The 21,565-nt window shown below is 41.3% G+C and overlaps 1 protein-coding gene across 2 annotated transcripts in view; it reads right to left on the reverse strand.

The window, feature by feature from the left end:
* FLOT2 (flotillin 2) overlaps positions 1-21,565 on the reverse strand; it is a 41,021-nt gene that overhangs the window by 11,357 nt on the left and 8,099 nt on the right. Inside the window, exons 2-4 of one of the 2 annotated variants that reach the window (XM_072138281.1) lie at positions 16,356-16,437; positions 8,745-8,835; positions 543-666 (exon numbers count right to left, since the gene is read on the reverse strand). In XM_072138281.1, the coding sequence (XP_071994382.1) occupies positions 543-666; positions 8,745-8,835; positions 16,356-16,437 (297 nt within the window). Of the gene's footprint in view, positions 1-542; positions 667-6,361; positions 6,453-8,744; positions 8,836-16,355; positions 16,438-21,565 lie in introns of both variants that reach the window. The other variant, XM_072138280.1, reaches the window with a different exon arrangement.

Consider the following 21,565-nt stretch of genomic DNA (forward strand, 5'->3'; position numbering starts at 1 on the left):
TTTTTTCCAAGGCCACAGGTACGGATACACACAGCTCACCTGGAAGTAAGATGGTTGTAGTTCTCCATGTAGGCACAGCCATCACCTGGCCACTCAAGCTATCTTACAGCTGACCCTATAGCCAGGTGTCTGTGTATGTGCCACTGTGCAAGGCAAGAGGAGGCACAACTCCAATTCATGTTTAGGAATAGTGAGAGTCCCAAAGGTCCAACCCCTATGAACATTGAAATGATCCTAAGGATCAATTTAGTTTATTCCACTTGAAGGTAACTGGTCATAGTAATCTCCAAGCCCCGCTCAGAAGAAACGGCAATGGTAATCTTAAAGGTTTTATACCAAGTCTAAAATTTATCCATGTTCTGTAAGCGCATATTCACACAGTGCTCAATATTCAATATAACCAGTTGCACTATTACTGCAAAGCAAAATCCACATATGAATCCATCGACTTCACCAAGTGATGTCAATAGCAGGAGCCCCGACCCAGGCACAAGAAGCCACAAAAATCACAACTTTACAAATGGTTCAAAGCCTTCATTTACCAAGAATAGATCGCAAGTGGCCTTCCAGGGTTTGGAGAACAACATTCTTAATCTCATGGACATTTTTTCCAAGAAACTGCTCACAGGCTACAGCTAAAAGCTCCCGCTCTGTCATAATTTTCACCTATATGAAAGGAAAAAAGAACAGTATATAAAAACAGCCATAACAGATATAATACTAGGATAAGACTAGAAGACAAAACGACACAAATAACAGTGCATTCTGTATGCTTATACATCTAGGGAGGCCGACACATAATAGATCATAACATGGGTCACACAGTGCAACATCTTATTATACAGCCCAGAATAACTTTATGTTGGACTATACTATATACATTATTAAAGGGATCATTCTATATTCTTAGTAATTCAACACTACACAGAATGAAGAACTTTGACGGCTGCATTCAAAAGACCTTAGGAGTCAAGTGGGCGGAGAATATTCACACAGGATTGAATCAAGTCCCATAGGAAAACTAGTCACCTTAATCTACTCTCAGCAGATGCTCCCCAAACATCGATAAAGCCAAGACAGGACATCCTAGTGTGACTCTTCACTCTCCACCCCCGTGACTCCTTACAGGCTACTTGTATAAAATGTTCGAAGATCAATTTCTTTGCAGTGCCGAATCTCCCAGAATATAGAAAGACATCACTGTGATCCAGACACCTGAGTCCTGGATAACAAATTGGTGATGACTTGTGGACCTAAATCCTCTTGAGAGGTTCCCTTTAAAAGGCTTAAAAAGCACCATATTACACACACACACTGGACGAAAGCCAATCGCCATTAAGCTCAACAATGGTTGCTGCTTTGCATTGGTATATTTACACAGGCCCATGCAAAGTGAGCTGGGAAAGGAAGGATTGCTGTAAAGATTGCTCCATCCATGGATTACTGGTAGCACATCACTGCCTAAAGGCATCTACCACTAGGATGAAGGACTGTATGCAAATGAGCCAGAGGAGCTTCGGCCTCCATAGGTGTTAATGGAGCCTGGAGCCCCTCAGATTGATTTGCATACAGTCTCATCCTGGTGGTAGTTTGCAGGACAAAATAGTCATTATTTATTAATGAAGTTATCGGAAACACAATTCATGAAAATACTAAACATTAAGCAAATTTTCCAGGGGGAAAAAAAAGCACAATTTAGCTTTATCTTTCAATAGGTTCAAAACTGCAGAGAAGGTTAAATATTTAGGTTGTGTGCACAAATGTGGGGGTTATGTATATGCTACATATGTGCACATAACCTTACATGTGATAAGACTTACAACATACATAGTATCAGAAAACCAAACGTAATGAAATAAGCGTCAATTATAGACAGACATGTAAACATATATATGGCAAAGGTAACCCCGGATATTAATAACAAGAAATAGGAACAAGGAGAGAAAGACATCACTGATACAAATGTTAGTTTGAACAATAATTTATTCATGACAAGTAGAGAGACAACTTCATCTTTACCAAAACATAGAACCAAGAAGAAACATCTTTATATTATATACCAGCTTCATGCAAATTCATATTATGGATCAATGTTATATCGCCCAGATCTAGGACATATATATATATATATATATAAAGATTGGGTTTTATTATTCTGAGGGTGTCAAGTTGTGGCAGGTTCCATCACATGTTGTGCTACAGTAATAACCCCATCCAGAAGCACAACATGAGTCCCTTACTCGGATGTGTAGGGTGTGCAGGAAGCTAATGACACTGGGATATAGCCAAATCTATAGAAACAGACATATATATATCGTACATACTCGAGTATAAGCCAAGGCCCCTTTATAGGCCCCAGTAGTATATAGACAGCCAGCCCCCTTTATTATATAGCCCGCCCCCTGTAGTATAAAGCCAGCCAGCCCCCAGTTTGCCCAGCACATAAAAAAATAAACTTACATGCTCATCTTCTGGTGGTCTCCGATGCTCAGCGTGGCTCCCCAATGCTCATGTCCACGCGGCTATATCCGCTCTGCCAGCCGTCCCACACGTCTCTGCCGGTAAATACAGCAGAGAGAAGAAAGAAGAGGAGCTGCGCCGGGCATTGGGAGCGCCGGAAGGCGAGTATGTCAGTTTATTTTTTATAGGCTGTTTTTTAATAGACGTTTAAGCCGAGGTGGGGTTTTTCCAGCACATTTTTGTTTTTACTTATATACGAGTATATACAGCTTATACACGAGTAATATATATATATATATATATATATATATATATATATATATATATATATATATATATATATATATATATATATTTTATTTATCCATCTATCTGTATGGGTGTTTAAGTGATAATGGTTAGTGCCACCATAGACATTGATCTTATGAATATATTTTCAGTGTCCTACGCTGGAAACCCCCACCACTTCCATAATGTGTACGTATTACAGCATCTTTGGATCCTATAAGGCTGCTAGTTATGGCTGTTCAAAATATTTGGGACCCAGTTATACGGACACATGATGACCACCTGATTGGAGCTTGAAGTGCAGGCCCTTTGGATTTTCCCAATTTAGCACCATTCAGAATTTAATGCACTATAGGAACTACAACTACAGTTGTGGAAATGCAACTTTTTGATCCCATGCTGATATTGCAAGTTTTCCCACCCACAAATCCGTGGGGTCTTTAATTTTTACTATACACATTATCTAAGAGACAGAATCTAAAAAGAAATCCAGGAAATAACACTATACGATTTTTAAATAATTAGCCTTTTAATGCATGAAATAAGTATTTGATCCCCCAACAAAGAGCAAGAATTCTGGCCCTCTTGGTGCTGTTTTTCTTTAACAAGCTCCTCCTTCTTCACTGCACTCATTTCCTGTAGCTCCTCCTATACTGCACTCATTAGCTGTAGTAAATGCACCTGCTTGAACTTTCCTGTATAAAAGACACCTGTCCACACCACCCATCCTCTCCTCCATGGGAAAGACCAAAGAGCTGTCTTAGGACACCAGGGATACAATTGTAGACCTGCACAAGGCTTGGATGGGCTACAGGACAATAGGCAGCAGCTTGTGAGAAGAGAACAACTGTGGGAACATTTATTAGAAAATGGAAGAAACACAAGATGACTGTCAATCTTGCTTGGTATGGGGCTCCAGGCAAGATCTCACCTCATGGGGTAAGGATGATTCTGAGAAAGGTCAGGAATCAGCCCAGAACTGCATAGGAGGACCTGGTCAATGACCCAAAGTCAGCTGGGAACACAGTCTCATAGATTACAATAAGATTAGAACATTTTAGTATCAACTACATTTGTTGGGTTTGGAGGGTTTCCAGTGCGACATTGACCCAGAATACACCGCCAGGAGGATTAAGGAGTGGCTCCATATGAAGCATTTCAAGGTCCCGGAGTGGTCCAGCCAGTCTCCAGACCTGAACTCAATCAGAAATCTTTGGTGGGAGCGGAAACTTAGTGTTGCCCAGTGACAGCTCTGAAACCTGAAAGATCTGGAAAATTATCTGTATAGAGGACTGGGCCAAAATCCCTGCTGAAGTGTGCGCAAACTTGGTCAAGAAATAGAAACATCTGACCTCTGTAATTTGTTATCAAATATGGTATCAAATACTTCTTTCGTGCAATACAATGCAAATTGGTTCGAAAATCATACAATGTGATTTCATTAATTTTATTTAGTTTCTGTCTCTCAGAGTTGAAGGGAATCAGCAAAAAAAATTAGACCTCTCCATTCTTTCTAGGTGGGAAAACTTCAAAACTCAGAATAGGATCAAATACTTATTCCCCTCACTGTACAACCATCCATGTGAATGTGGTGCAAGTCTACACACAGCTGCTAGTGAGAAGTGGCTCTAGGAGGGGAACCACAAAGCAGTGTGGTTACCAATTTTGCCAATTACTGGATCTTTAGATATAAGAAATTGTGATAAGGAAAAAAATTATTACACAAGAAAACATGGGGCTCATGCAGATGGGCGGTCTTTACATCTGTTTTTTTTGTTGTTTTTTTTACCGGATGGCATAATGAGCCATTCATTTCTATGGATACGCCGTATATACGTCCTCCATAGGCAGCACATGTGCGGCACCGTACGGTTCCGTACCAAGGTAAAGATAGGACAAGTCTTATCTTTTCCTGTATTACAGTGCCGTGCACCATGCATCTCAATGGGGAGGGAAGGGGGTGTGCAGCTCCCTCTCCTGTTCTCCTCCTCTCCCATGTGCCACGGTGTGCCCGGCTTGCTATGGCGCGGCAGGGACACATTTGTGTGAATTCTCCCTTAGCCAAGACAAGTATCCCCCAGCTAATCGATGATTTAGCATGGACTTGACATCATGCTGAATTGCAACATGCCCCATCCTCGTTTCCCTTTGAAAGCTATATCAATATCACTTGACTTTTCTTGATTTTACCAGGAGACTGAAAGATAACTTTATGAAGATAAAAGGGGCTGGCCACTTTACCTCATGTGTTTTGCAATGTGTGTGTAAGCAGGATATTAGGTAATCACTTCATATCAAGAAAGCAGAGCAGAACTTTTACATTGGTAAAATAATAACATAATCATTCTTTTTTTCTTTATATAGCGCACACAGATTACGCAGCACTACAGAGATTTTGCCAAATCAGTCCCTGTCCCCATGGAGCTCACAATCTAGTCATCCTACCAATATGTTTTTGGAGTGTGGGAGGAAACCAGAGGACCCAGAGGTTTAGGTTATGCAATGCTAACCACTGAGCCATTTCCTGTCCCCACACTTTACATTACAAAAAACATGAGGTAAAGTGGCCAACCCTTTTAAGAAGTCATGAAAATATTAAAACAAAACATTAAAAAAAAAAGGACCTTTTACCACCTCACACATGTGCATATTAACATACTATTATGTAGGGCTGCTAAACAGATTCAGGAGCACTTTAAATTTTATATCTAGCTACCATGGTTGCCAGGATATCAGTCCCAGTATCTGACCATTATAATCCTCTCTGCTGTCGGAGAGGAGGGGGTGTGTTGGTTTGCCTGCTGCTGTTTGGATGATGTCATAGACTACCAGTGTCAGATGCTGCAGTGTACATTCAGTGTGATCCATCTATGCTAATCTAGGGGCTGTGCTCACATGCATTAACATATTACTAACGCTCAGTTAACATAGTAGAATGTAGTCTCAACGCAATGTAAACATTTTACCCAATGTCTGCCTGCTGCACACTCATGGCTCCTGTCAGTGCTCCTCACCACACAATGTGAACATTGCATTTAGGTTTACGTGTGAACAAAGCCTCTAGTTGAAAAAAAAAAAAAAAAGGATATCTGCTGTGTAGGTTCAGAGTGTGAGCTCTCTAGCACTAGTGTGAGAATATCATCATAATACAAACCTCCTTCTCAGCTCCAGCATCTCCTCTCAGACAGTGGAGAGGATTAAAATGGTCAGATACCAGGACTGATCACTCAGCAAATGTGGGGGGCTAAGAAGATTCAACATGTAAGAGCCTCTACATATATATTCATCATCAAATATGTGGTGGTGAAAAGGTCTTCTTTAAAAGCATCTTAAAAACAGGAAAACACTATTCGATAGAAGATGTTTTTTGGATGACAAGACGATTCATTTTCGCGAGATTACATGATTTTGCTCAGACTTATAGGCAGCCTGGTAAGAGCAATAGTACCGATAAAATAATCTTACAGATACATGGTCCTTCCAATAATAGTTCACCACATGTCATTTTTATTGTATTCTTGGAGAGCCTGACGTGCCAGCTTGTCATGGCATCAGTGGGTGTCCATTCCTGGAGACATGCATTCCCAAAATGTCGTGCTGAGAGTTACAGTACCTGGGCCACACCAGTGACAGTTAACGCTACACCCTCGGCCGTCTCTACGTCCTCACACCTGGGCTGTAACGTCATTATCTCTAGGGAAATCCTGCCAAAAAAGGTAAAACAATTGCACATTTTCCAGTTTGTAAACATCAACTTTACACTTCCTATAGATCCCCCCCTTCCCCACTTCTAGTCCATAGTCACAATGTTCGCAATGCTCAGCTCTGACCCTAACACTTTCCAAACATACAGTCCTCTGTAACATGAAATACACCAGCACCAAACTGTGGAGACACTGGACCGCCATGGTTGTGTTGAGTTAGAGAAGTTGTGTATATTGCATCAGCTGCAAGATGGTAAAACAGAGAAAAAAATGTAATAAATTTAGTAGGATCTACACTTAAAAGGGAAAGGATTTTGTATTTGGGCCTATGATGGGTAGAAAAAATAAATCTAGTAAGGGATGTCCATGGGTCGTGTCAAGGAATATACAGGCATTAAATTGGACATTGTGCGTACACGGAGAGGTCTATTCTTGGGGAAAACCCTCATGTATATCCATTATGTACAGGTCTGAGGCTCTCCACAAACTTAAAGGGCACCTACCACCCAGATTCTACCTATAAAGGTAGATCGGGTGGTAGGTGGATGAATGGGACGTGAGGATAGCCGGGACGTGAGGATTAGCCCAAAAAACGGCTATCTTTTAGAAAACTTTAATGAAGGCATATGTAAAAATTTTTATGCGGCTACTGGGGCGTGGAGTAGCCGGACATGAAGCTACTAGTCGCGGCTACTCCACGCCCCAGTAGCCACGTTACTCCGCCTACCAGATAATCTTCGTCGCGCAGCTACGAGGAGAAGGCATGCGCAGAACGCAGGCCTTCGGATGCGCGGCCGCGCAGAAGGCCACAGATGCCGGGGGACTCGGATGCCTTCATTAAAGTTTTCTAAAAGATAGCCGGGACGTGAGGATTAGCCCAAAAAAGGGCTATCCTCACGTCCCATTCATCCACCTACCACCCGATCTACCTTTATAGGTAGAATCGGGGTGGTAGGTTCCCTTTAAGGATATTGAATAGATGCCACTTTTTAGGATTTGTGATTAATTTAATTTCATAAACAGCTGTGGGAAAATGAAAGCCTGGGGCAATTAAAACAGTTCTGCTCTCAGACCCTTCGATAAATCTCTCCTAACGTCTAACTCCCGGTATCTCACAGAATCCTAAGCCTGATGAGAACTGAAAGATGAAAGTGTTATCTTTAAAAAGGCATCTACAACCAGGATGAAGGACTAGGCTTATTTGGATACAGTCTTTCACCCTGATGGTAGATGTCCTTTAACTGTACGGCACAGAGATGTGGAAATTGTATGAAGAGGGCTCACAGGGTGAGCGGAAAGTCTTGGATTTTTGATGGTGTAGAGTGGAAAAAAAAAAAAAGAACATGTGTCCTTGGGTGGGTTCATACATTTATTAATACTATACAACTGAAGATAGGACCGTCTGAAGTGACACTCCCCCTGCAACCTTGACTCATCTGAGGAATAAGACGATTCTTCTGTGCTCATTTGCATATGGCTTTGTAAGCTTTTTTTTTGTTTTTTTAAGAGGCAAATGGCTGAAAGTTTCACATAAAAAAAGGGAATGCTAGAAATGGCATTTCATACCCTACCTGAGTGGGGTTAGCAGTTTAATCGGGTAAAATCTGGTGACAGACATATTAACTAAGTACTTCTATACCCCATGACATTACATGTGCGCATTATCTCTTTGTAAAAGTGCACATAGTGCAGACCCTCGCTGACATTTATGAACAGAAGAAGGTCCTTCCTATCTGCTGTGACACCGAGATATCCTAATAGGACGTATGGGATGGGAGGAGAAGGATATATTGAGGGTAGTGCTGGATTCACAGTGTATGATAATGCACATGTGTGAGTGAGAGGAGATCTTAATATAGTCGGCTGCTACAAATCGGAGCGGAGGAGTGTGTAATGTAATGTAGGAAGTGATTTTTTGCTAGCCAGGAAGTAAAGAATACAGAAAAGAAGCAAAAGAATCGACTTGTGATTTTGAGGAGAATGTAAAAAAAAAAAAAAAAAAAGTTGTGAAAAGTTGCCAGAACTTTTGCCATTATTCAGTTGTTGGCATCACTGTGAGAACGGATGAACCTTTAATAAACTTTAGATTGTGGTTTGTAACTAGAGCTTCACATTACGTCCAAAGGTGACCGGACATGGAAGGAAGGAGGGGGTGAACATGGGAAGGAAAGTTGGAATCTCACACCTGGGAGGAAGAGTATGAGAAGAGGGGTTAGTGCAGAGTCCTCTCGCCGCCTGCTTATAATAAAAGAGATCATGAGGAGCAGAATTAGGAAGCTGGAAGTTTATTACCTGTGCAACCCCTGTAACGTACAGAGGGACCCCCTCCGATGTCTCAATATTCTCGCAGCGACATAGGATGGTCATAACCTCCAGTGACAGTCTGAGCAGCGTTAAATGAGGGCAGGAGGACAGCAAATACACAGAGCGGTTACCAGAGAGCAACACACAAACCAGTTACACCAAAAGGAAAAATAATAAAAGAGGGCTGCAGTGTGGGGAGGGTTACTGTGCCGCTGCACCAGCAGCCATGCAAGGTGTCAGAGAGGAGCTGGAAAGTGTGTTATCATAGGCGCTATTCACACAGGTCACTACTCCAACACACACCCAGGGCTGGAGTCCTATACAGGTGTATGGGTTTAGGTGGATTTGTCACATTTTTTGAGGCGTGAATAATATGTGCATGATGATCTCTACTACCGTTATAGGGGTTGTACCAACTTATTCACAGGAAAAGGGATAACAAGTTGATGTTGAGGGTTCACAACGATAACAATAATGGGACCCCCAGTTATCTGGAGAATTTAGGTGGAGTGGCAAGTTAAACAATTGTTCTGCCACTCCATTCAATAGTATGAGAGCGACGGGAATTGCTGAGCGCAGCACTCAGATATTTCCAGCATTGACACAAACTGCTATGCTAATGAAGCTGGACCTGTTGCTCTACCCATTAGTGGCAACAGGACTCCAATTCCTGTAATTGGTAGAGGTCCATTATTGTCATCAGTGGGGATCCCAGCACAGATCAGTATGTTATACCTTATCTTGTGGATAGAGGAGAACTTGTAATGTGGTAAAACCTATTTAATGCAGGAGTCTTACTAGAGGCCCTATAGAAAACTTCAGATAATAATGCTACATCAAGGACTTCTGCCCCATCTCATGGTTTATTCTTAAAGGTCATCTACCTTCAGGATTAGGTACTGTATGCAAATGAGCCTGAGGGGCTCCAGGCTCCACAGGTGTTAATGGAGCTTGGAGCCCCTCAGGCTCATTTGCATACATTCTTTCATACAGGTGGTAAATGTTCTTTATGGGGGGAGGGAGGATTTGAGAGCCGAACACACACAAAACAAAAAGGGGACAGGATACGAGTGAGGCCACACAGGTAAAACATATTTGGGACATATTATATCATGTATCTATGTGCTGTACAAGTTCTCTGCGGAAAGGCTTTGGCGAATCATTTAGAAAATATTTAAAAGAAGCCACAACTACAGTAGGAAGCAATAACTACAGTAACTCTGTGGTTCCCCACACATTACATGGCGCTTCCTTTTTTTTTCAACTATTTTATTATGTGCCAAATGACTTGATGAGTAATAACCTAAGGCCGGACATAAATATTAGGTCGTAATACAGAGAGCTGGAGCGAAGGTTAAAGGTAAGAAATGACACATGTACCCTGAGGGAGAAGGCCAACAGTTCACAATAATACTTGAAGGGGTTTTACTATCCCCTATCCGCAGGATTGGTAATAAGCTGAATGGTGAGGGTCTGACAGCTGGGACCCCCACCAATCACAAGAATGGGATCATTAGCAATCGAGAGAACGGGGGCCCTGTTCTCACTAATGAGTGGAGCAGCCAGGATAAGCATGTGTCCCAATGCTCCATATAATAGTTTGGGAATGTTGAAAATTGCTGAGCACACACTCTGGTATCTCAGTCATTCCCATTGTACAGTATTGAATAGTAGGATGTAAGCTGGACCTACCACTCGACCCATTAGTGAGAATGGGATCCCCGTTTTCTATATTGATGGGGATCCCGTGATCTAGATAAATCAGGGGCCCGGCAGGGATATTCAAGTTATCACCACATAGGGAATAACTTGCTTATTTTGTACAACCCCTGTAAAGGGGGGTTTCTGAGATAATATTATTAATAAAAGGTGTCTTCAGGATAGGTCCCTGGTATCAAATAAATGGGTGGGGGAGTCACAAACACCCCACCATCCCTATTGATTGTGTGGTCTATTCTCATTTACCACAGGGCCGTATAATGTACAATACTGTAACTGTACTACAGCTCAGCCCAATGACCGCTAGGGAGGACAATAATATTTCACCTCGCCACAATCCATTGAGATCATTGCTTCTCTATGGGGGAAACTATTCAGTCTAGTTTTTAATGTTGGGGTACATAAATCCGATATTCCAGCAAACTGAGGTGCCATAAAGCACAAGCAAATAAAGAAAGTGGTTACATTGTATTTACACATAAAACGCTGTAAAAACCCAAAAGCTTTCTACTTGTACTTTGTTCTGTGTGGGAAATTCCTTTAGTCTTCTGACTGGCGGTGACTGTGTGAGTGTGACGGGTCGTATGTGTTATCAGCCATAAACCAAGAATACGTATAACCGGGTTAATGTTTAGGGATGGATAGTGAGGATATTAGTAGTCATGATGGATAGTAAATACACAGGTTTGCTGCTGGTGAATTCAATCGTTACGCTCCGTGTCACAATATATAGATCTACTGAGCTGGGAACGGGTCAGATAACATACGGGCTGCGCTGGCACCTCAACGCTATGGATCAGTCAAGCACAGGACGCTATTCACATTGCAATCCTACAAAAGCAAGATCCAAGATAGCTAAACAATAAGTATTTTAGATTATAAGTCCTCAATGACTGTCCATCCGATAAGGTACTATAAGTCATTACAACAACAGGGAATCATTGCTGGCAATTGGGTCAACCAAGCAAGCAAGGGGGCATGCTGGGGGTCTGTGACAGACACATGGATTCATTCATGAGTGACTATCGCTTACATCTGAAGGCTGTGGGGCTCTCTACACTTTAAACCTGGGTTATACTTCAAAAGGATGGATCCATAGTTTAGCTTCCCAATCTCATCTGGTTTTACTTTCTGATGGTAGATATTATACTGTCTTTTTCTAATGTTATCGGAGTCGGCCATCTTGCTTTACAGCAGCCACATGGCTCTTAAAAACCTGGCGTCTGGTGATGACCATGGGAGAGTGTTGTGGGCATGCTCTGTGATATGTGCAGAAACGGGGAGATCTGTTGACAATGGTGTAATATATATATATCCATTAATTGTAATCCTGCCTTGTGAAAAAAAAATGAAAGAGAACTAGTCAGGTCAATTTGGGACAGTAAACTACACCCAAGTCCTTAAAGGGCTATTCCCATCTGGGCATTTCCATTAATTTTATTCATTTGCCATATATAAACATTTCTTCAATTGGATGTTATTAAAAAAAATGTTCCTGTGTGGAGATAATTTCTCATAAATGTCCCCATGTTGTCCCTTAGAAACGAGATAGCTTCCTCAGATACGACCACCTCACATTTTAGCAGCAGTGGCCAGACATGGGCTATTGAGCCCTGCCTGACTACGTGGCTTCAGTGTTCATTACCACAGGACGACTGTGGGACCTGCAGTAACTCCCAGACACTTCATATACACACAGCCTTTGTGTCTTGGTGCAATCACTCCAGCAGAGGTGGCCGTATCCAAGGACACATTCTTGTTTATAAGGGACCATATGACTACATTTATGAGAAATTATCTTTACACAGGTAAGTTGATTTTTAATAATAACTAATTGAAGAAATGTTTATATATGGCAGATTAATGAAACAGAATGTGAATGCCCAGACGAGAATACCCCTTTAAGCACTGGTGGCTTAGTGTTCCAAATAGACCTTTAGTTTTTACCTGCAAGCAAATAAAAAAAAAAAACAACACCTTATATACTTCCCAGCAGTCTTAGCACTTGCACAGTGATGCAATGAAGCCAATGTAGTACACTCCTGCTTCAATGTACATTGTGTCAGCAATGTTATTCAGAGAGGAGTTTTAAAGGGGTTTTCCCACGAACCAAGTTAGGCCTCATCCACAGGAAAGGGCCTAACTTGCCAATTAGGGGGGGGGCTCAGTGATGAGAACCCCACAGATCACGAGAACAAGCGATCCGATGGGGTCTTAGGCACCTCAGTCGTTCCCTGACCCCATTAATATCTGGGAGCGACGATGGTCCGACTTAGGTACCTGGGACTCCATCATTTCTGTGGGGGTCTCAACACTGAGACCCCCACGATCAGCAATTTATGCTCTATGGGCCTTACTTGGTTAGTGGGGCAACCCCTCTAATGAACTCATCTGTAGTGAAGTACAAGGTTTACATTTTTTTTTTTATATATATATATTTAGTGGCCACAGCAAGACCTCTTACAGGGCGATATGGGACACGTAACCACTAATTCACATGGACCTGTAATTGGTTTAGTTATCCAAATCACCCCCTAACAGGATCCCTTTAAACTACTGAAAAGTGACAGCAAAGGTCGTATGAAGCTATTCTGAGGTTCAATGGTCAGAAGAAAAAAAAAAAAACCCAAAAAACATAAAACAGGAAGTTGCCAGGAAATAGTAAGAGCGATGCTGTGATTCACTCACTCATCTTTACTCTGCTTATTATATTTACAAGTCGTGCGCTTCCCTAACTTATCTGTAGTCTTTGAGGTAAGTCTCATGTGTTTCATTCTTAACCTAATAAATTGGACAGGAAGGGATCAGCCAACTTACTAGTGGTGTAAATGTACATTTCTGTATAGTGAGTGACATCTTTACTTCATCTCTGAGCTATTTTCAGGGTTGACGGCTCTGGTGTATTATGTATGTAGGTCAGTCTGGGAAGTGTCTGTGTCCATGGTGTGTGGGTGGTAGGAGGGTCGTGAATGGACACACACACATTACTACTAAAAACGACTGATACTAGACTACAGACATCAGGGTGAAGCGGAATAGGAAGTCACAACATGCAGGGTGTGAAATAGAGATATGCCATGAATGAGAATCTGCCCTCACCACATGAAGAATACTATACTGACAGGTTCCCTTCTTATAACAAACTGCTTTACTCTGAAACACTACGTCACCCCCTCCCCCCCAAAAGAAGAAGAGGCAAGTTGTCCAATGGGGGTCCCCTCCATTGTCTCTGTAGTGCATCTGCACAGGAATCAACCTGGAAACAGAAAGATTGAAGAGGAGGAGCCAGAGGGGGGCGCCACCCAGTGGACACTTCTCTATACATCCATATGTTTCATAGCAATTGCCATTGTTTCAGAGGAAAAGGTAGTTCATTACTCGGAGGAAGCTTGACAGGATTTCAGGTTGCTGATGGCATAGTTCATAAAAAGGGAAATCCTGCCTGAATGATCTTCTGATGAGGTCATAGCTTAAAAGACAGCACAGATGAAAAAAAAATAAAGGGGTTGTACCAAGTATTGCTGTCCCTTCTCCACATCATCCGATTGGTCGAGAACCACAGCTGGGACCATCACCGATCACAAGGGTTGAGTTCTTACTAATCAAATGGCGCAACAGGTTAAGTAAGCGTCCTGCTGCTCCATTCAATACTAAGGGGGAACTGGAAATTGCCGAGCAGATCGTTCAGCTATCTGCAGAATTCTCATAAACATTCAATGGGAGTGCTGGAGAGACCCGATCGCTGTGCTCTGCAATTTCTGATGCTCCTATACAATTGAATAGAGCAGTAGTATGCGAATGGAGTATGCGTCCTGCTGCTCCATTCAATACTAAAGGAGCAGCCGAAACTTCTAAGCAGTACTCTCAGACATTGAATCGGAGGGCTAGAGATACCGAATCACTGTGGCTGTATTTTCTGATGCTCCCATAGAACTGAATGGAGCAGCAGGACAAATTCTTAATCTGCCGTTTAATTCAAATAGTGAGAACAGATCCCCTGTTCTTATGATCGGTGGAGGTTCCACAAGGTGGACCCCCACTCATCAGATTATTAGTCCTCCTCCTGTGAATAGATGCTAACAATAATACTTGAAACAACCACTTTAAAGAAAAACTGTGAGCAGCCTTAACCACCACATTAATCACTGTGATCTTCTAAAGCATATGTACAACCCAGAAGATCATTAAGACTAGATCTCCTCCCTAGACTAGTGCTACATGGCAATACCCAAGGTATCAAAGCCTTTAATGCATCTAAAGAGAGTGTGCAGTCTTATAATGACTCTAAAGTTGCTGTGACCACTGATCAGAAAATATCTTTCAATTTTGAAATTTTTGTGATCTCTCTGCCACCATTGGTGCATCAAGCATTCGGCAACAAATACATTCACTTTCATCAGATGCTATGAACTCAATGATACTCTGTGGTCTTGGGCCATGTGACAGACGGCTTAACGATGGTCACAATGTAGCGCTGGCCGTAAAGTGGTCTCTAACTAACTGTTTAGAATTTGAGAAAATTTCTAAAAAAAAACAAAAAAAAAACAAAACATTTTTTAAAAATTAATATTAGGATTCAATTTATGGTACACATAGGGAGTGGAGCACAGCATGCAAATACATGTAAAGGTGTAAGATTTCTTTTAAATATATAGCTAACCAAATAAAAAAGGGTCAGTCACTAGAACGGACAATTTTAAGGCATTTGTAGGATATATGAAGCTGAGTTAAACTCTAAACCCTTCCCCAAAAAGGTGAGAGTGCGCTAAAGTGAAATGCGACTCATGTGTAGGATTGCACCGGTACTAGAATATGGAGTGTGATACAGATGCTCGGAGTATCATGATACGACTCTTTTTTTCCCCTTTTCTTGATAGTATGATCGGAATTCAACATTTGGGGTGTGGGCACATAAGACGTTTCCACTGTGTTTAGAAATGCAATGCAAACGTCTGGGGGCGTGGCCAAATGAAACGCGGACGATCAGTAACAGTCAACCAGCGTTTCGCTAGGAAAGCTTTCTTTTTTATGATGTATTGTGAAGGTTGTCCTTCCTGTTAATGTTAATATAAAATGTATAATTAATACAGTTAAATTGAATTAATAAAATTATATGAATACAAGTATATTTAAAGGGAACCCGTCACCCCATTTTTACCTGCAGACATTATTTCTACAATATAATTGTGTGCTTTAACTTACAAAATCCTGTGCTTAGTCCCAGGGGTTGACTTTAGTTTGGCTGCATTTAAAAAAAACTACATGTGACTTTTCTGCGCTGATCACTCCACAGCTCTCAGCCCCCACCTTTGTGCTTCAGGAACAGAGCTCACAGCCTGGTGAGCTGACATCAGTGGGGGAGGGAGGAGCTGTACAGGAGCAGAAAAGCGGGGGGCTTCTATCCCCTGTCCACGATAACAAACTGATCAATGAGGGTTCGATTGCAGGGACCTCTACCGAGCACAAGGGCTCCAATCTATTCACTGTCTATGTGAGTGCTAGGGATTAGCAATTTGTGACACTCCCATACTATTGAATAGAGCAGCAGGGCCCATGCTTATCCTGTCCCTACACCCATTAGAGAGAAGGGATCTGTGGATTGTTAGGGGTCCTAGCCTCAAGATTGGTGGGTGTCCCAGCCGTCAGACCTACAGGATAGGTGTTATAGTTCAATAGGTCCAATCCCTTTAAGATATCTTACAATTGCCCCACTTTAAATCAGCCTGATCCTAGTGAGAGACCTCATGTAAATGTGCCATGATAAACATGAAATATTACACCTTCAGATACTTACAGATCACCACAGTACAAGGTGGAATGGCATGCAAGAGAAGATTATACGTTCCTACAAAATGTTTAATGTAAACTTGGGTCACTCACCTTTGGGTGTCAGAAACACACCACCATGCCCAGGCCCATCCGCCATACACATACTGCTTAGAGTCTGAGCCGCAGCAGCCACCTGAAGTAAAAAAGACATGATTGTTAAATATGTAAAATTAAAAACAAAAAACAAACAAAAAAAAAAACATAAAAAAAATGTTAATATTTCAGCTTTTAGAATTTAAAAAAAAAAAAAAAAAATCTTCATTTTGACAGCTTTACCACTTAGTGGTTGCACAAATCCCAGGAGTTACCATATTATATCTCGTGTCTAAGACGAGTTTTTCAGCACACAAAATATGCTGAAAAACCTTACCTCGGCTTATACACAAACCTATATAAAAAAAAAAAAAAAAAAAATCTTCCAGCGCAGGGCACGGTTAAGACCACAATGCCGGTTATCAGTCGCCATCACATTTGTGTGAATGTACCCTAAAATGTATAATTTATTTTTTCTTATATGTTTTTAGTAATTTAACTATTAATTTAAAAAAATAATGTAGTGATATATAAAGAGATCTTTGAGAAGATCCATCTCTATATACCAGTGCATTGAGCTGGTGTCACAGTGTAACTCTATGGAAGTTCTAGTGAGATAGTGACAACCAATAAGCCCATGGTCTAGTGATAGAGGTAATGTATCTCTATGGCAGGTGGAGTGTGGAGGTTGTGAGTACAAATCACAAAAAAAAATATTTAATTGTATAAAAATGAAATTATTTATAGACCTTCAACGAAAGAGGATTTATCATAAGTACCTGCAGCATTGTTCCAATTGCCCATGGCAACCAATCAAAGCTCAGCTTTAGCTTTACCACAGCCATTTATCAAATTAAAGCTGAACTCTGAACTCGATTTCCATGGGCAACTAGAACAGTTTTACCTCATACACTTCTGATACCTCTCCAACTTGTGTCTGGGGAAGCCCTGGGAGATGTAGAAAAACTCCATATATGGGCAGTTCATGATATTTCCCTGATGACATGGTCTCCGCTTTGCCGCTGGCCCCACACATCTATACAAAGGATTCCCCAAACCTATCTGCTCAAAGGATTTCCTGGTCGATGTCTCCTCTGAGGATTCCCCTGCAGGAGTCTGTACAACAGGATAAGACAATTCAGTACCGAAAATGACAGAAACCCGGAGTTGAACTATTCTGTGTATTAAAGTATCAAACAAGTACCAAAGTTTCTATACATTGTGCAATCGCAAATTTATTGTGTGTGTATGGTGATGACAGTGTCCCCGCCCCTACGGCACCGCCGCATACATCACGAGACTACGGCCCTCTAATGTATCTGGCAGCAAAGCCTATTGTAGACTTGCATGGTAATCTGCAAACTTTTAGTCCTAAATATTAGGAACAGGAACTCCCCGTGCCGTTCCACTCCTCTGCCGATTACGCCCTCTTCACATTCTTCCATGTCTACTTGGCATGGCGGAGGTGTAAAGGGGCTGAATTGACGTACATTCCTTGATGTATCTCTCCCCCCATGTGAGATCGGGGACGGCTTGTACAGGGAGAGATAATATGAGCTCCATGCATTTGGCATTGACTGAAAGGACCTTGTCACCAAATGCAATTTGTAAAATTCCTGGAGTCGTAAGACTACTTTCTAACTTCTCGCATCTCGGCCGTAGACATAGTGAGAAGAGATTTCCTCCGTCTTCATGCTCAGTGTAATGTATGACAACAGTCAGGGTTTACTCGCTCACACAATGGATAGTAGTAAGCATTGGAAAGGAAAGCTATAAATTATGTATCATACGGATATTGATGTATCCACAACGTATAAAAGATATTCACTCCAAGAAAAAACCAACGTAGGAGAAATGAATCGCTAAATGTTTTCCTCCTTTACAGAAACGTTTAACCCAATCACAGAGGACACGGAGCAATAATACAACAGCACAGAGTACAGCGATAATGGAGTCTTTCCTACAGACACAGATGTATGAAGGACAGGAGAGGAGAGAACAGCAGAACGGTCACATACTATAAAGTCACAGGGAAAAATGGTCAATCCTATGTAAATAATACTTAGAGGTGACTGCATTCATATACTGCTTATCGGAGGCAAGTACGTAATATTGTGGACCTGGGATTAGCACTTTAACCCCATGAGGCTAAACCTATTTTGGCCAAGTATTTCTTTACAGTTTTTATTGTCCTCTTCCTGAGCCCATAACTTTTTCATTTTTCTGCTGCAGTCACTGTATGAGGGCTTGTTTTTTTTGCTGGTCAAAGTGAACCGTTCATGCAAATTAACCACCCAAAATTAACACTTAGACTATGTTTAAAACGCATTGCCCATATCCCTAAATGGTTACTTTCCATGTCTGCAATGTAACAAAAATCAGTTTGGAAACTTATATACAATGCACCATTACACTAAGTGAGTCCTGCATAGTAAATAGTAAATTAGCCTTGTTCCTAATTGACAGGCTATGATATTCTGCTGTATGGTGAGCTCTGTTACATCATTAGGCACTTAAAGACATGTGACCAGGATGATAAAACCTATAGTCCTGTAACATCCGCAACATCTAACAGCAGCCAACCTGTCATACTAGCAAATATTGTACGTTTTCTCTCTTTATGTATCCTTGTGTAATGTATGATTGGTTATTTATTTATATTTACCGTCTTGTTTTTTTTGTCTTTATGAATGGATGCATTTATATTTAAAAATGATAAATAAAGGAAAGTTTCAATAATAATAAAAAAAAGACCTGTCATGAGGTCACATGTGATGCTAAGGTGAGGCATCGGACATGGGGAGGATTGGATGGGAGAGGTCGGTCGAGCAGGACAAGCCTTCTCTGATGCCAATAGATAAAGTTGATTTATGTGGATGCCGCACTGTACACTTTCAGTTCCGAATAGTGCCCGCCTACAGCAAGCACCATCATACCCACCCACTCCTATCCCCCTGGTGAAGTCACCTGACTCTCAGGAAGTACCGCAAATCCGAACTGGCTGCTTAACTAGAACGTAGTCCTGTGCATGCGCAAGACTTCCTGAGAGCTGGGCGACTTCAGCGACTCTTGGGCAGAGGCATAGCAGTAGGTGGGTATGATAGCACACGCTGTAGGTGTGCATAGTTAGGAGCTGAAAAGAGCACCGGGCTGCATGTGTAACGCAAGTAAGGGATTACTTTTTTTTAGCGTTATACAGGCATTTCAATATAATAAAGATATGTTCTTGAATCCAGGGACGAATGGTCCACTAGTAAGTATTTAGTTTTATAAATATACTGGTTGTCTTTTTAGCGTGCCTCTGGGAGACAGTAAAATATCAGATCTAGAGTTGATGGGATTGTTTTGTCTTTTCAAAGTTTATTTTGCATTATAATAAACTGCAACCTGTGTAATACATACCCCCTTTAAGGGGATCCTTCACCTCTTTTCATAAATGGGCAAACCAACATAGCTCTGGGGCTACTAATATGATAATATTATATATGGTGTATAATCATATGACAGACATTTGGTGTATATCAAGAAACTATCTAATAGGTATCATATCCTCTAATCTTCACTGTGCACAGAAGGCTTAATCATAGCACTGACACTAGGGAGCGAGGATCTTTGCAGCAGTCACTTCCTTTACATTACCGACAGGATTACAATAGAAGAATATAGAAAAGGCCATCATTACATCACTACTGACACGCGGAGTTGAGTTCTTATAAACTGTAAGCTCTTGCGATCAGGCTCCGTACTTCTATTGTTCCATATGACCGTTTGTGCTCTTTAATGCAGTATTTTATTTGTATATGATTTGTAAAGCGCTATGAAATATGATGGCTCCATATCAGTAAAGATTATTACCATATTAACTAATTATTATTATTCCGGTGGCTCATTGTTCGGGCCGTGCAATCCCGCACACGCATGCTGTGTGCTGGAAACATCACAGGGGACTAAGTTACACAGAGCATGAATAGAAAACCCTACATAGACCTCAGGGAATTGTTTCCAGCCCATTGCTGCCTATGAAAGCTGAAAAGCAGATAACTAAATACTAGTAGGTGGCAGCCCCCTGGGCATAAACAGAAAACAGAGTAAAGAAAAAAAAATCTAAACATATATATTCCTTTGTCTGATTTAATTGGATATACTGTACATTCCCATACAAATAAAAAAAAAACACCACTACATTACATGGGGTGTGTATTACAGCAATAACGACTTACATGCGTTACAGGATGCAGCCCATGTTTTACATATTACTCAACAATCCAGGAACAAGATAAAACCACTGTATTAAAGGGGTTTTCCCGTGAAAGAAAATTCTCAAATCTCTATCCCCTAGTGATGTTAATACAATAAAGATCATTTTAACCCTTTACTTTACAATGATACTCAGTTTTATTGCTGTTTTAGCTGCTATCACTCAGTGATGGTCAGTGTAAGATTCCAGGGTGTGGAGGGGAGCTCACTAAGCAGACACTTCATGATCCAACCAATTCCTGTGAGCTGACAATGTGGTTAGATTGTCAGGGTACAAGGTTTATAGACACTTTCATTGAGCTTCTGCACATTCAGTTTCTGAACATTCACGTTGAAAGAGAGATGGGACAGATCAGAGATAATGAGATCCATGAGATGCCTATTACACATTGTGAGCTCTGCTACATATGTACTCTCACACTATGAGATCTCCTGTGCCTGCCTTTCCCCTCCCCAGATAACGTAACTGCCTGTAGCTTGCAGCTTCTCTCTCCACAGGATGTGCCATTTGCTGGCAGGAAGTGAGTCAGTGTCTGTATCAGTGTGAGCTCCGCCCTCAGCTGCATGGGTGTCACACAGAAATCCAAAATGGCTTCCCCGACCCCAAGTCAGAAGTTACAGGGTCTTGTCTAGGGGCAACTGAAATTGTGAACTGCAGGACTGATAGAGACAGGTTGGACTTATATCTGTGAAATGCTGTATTTTTGTTAATAACAGGGAAATAAAGAATGTGTTATTTTGTTATCCCGAGTACATTTAAGAAGTTTGTCTTTGTGGGAATTCCCCTCTAATACAGTAAATGTCCACATTTTCTCTATAACTAGTTATCGTATGTTTAATACACTCATGACACACAAACTAGACATCAGTATATCTTCAGGAATTGCAATGCTCTGGCACCACACAGGTTAACACTTTCACAATTATAAAACAATCACATGTCCAAGGAGGAAATGGTGTATCCATAGGAA

The sequence above is a fragment of the Engystomops pustulosus genome, chromosome 2 (assembly GCF_040894005.1).
Source record: "Engystomops pustulosus chromosome 2, aEngPut4.maternal, whole genome shotgun sequence".
In the NCBI taxonomy this organism is placed as follows: Eukaryota; Metazoa; Chordata; class Amphibia; order Anura; family Leptodactylidae; genus Engystomops; species Engystomops pustulosus.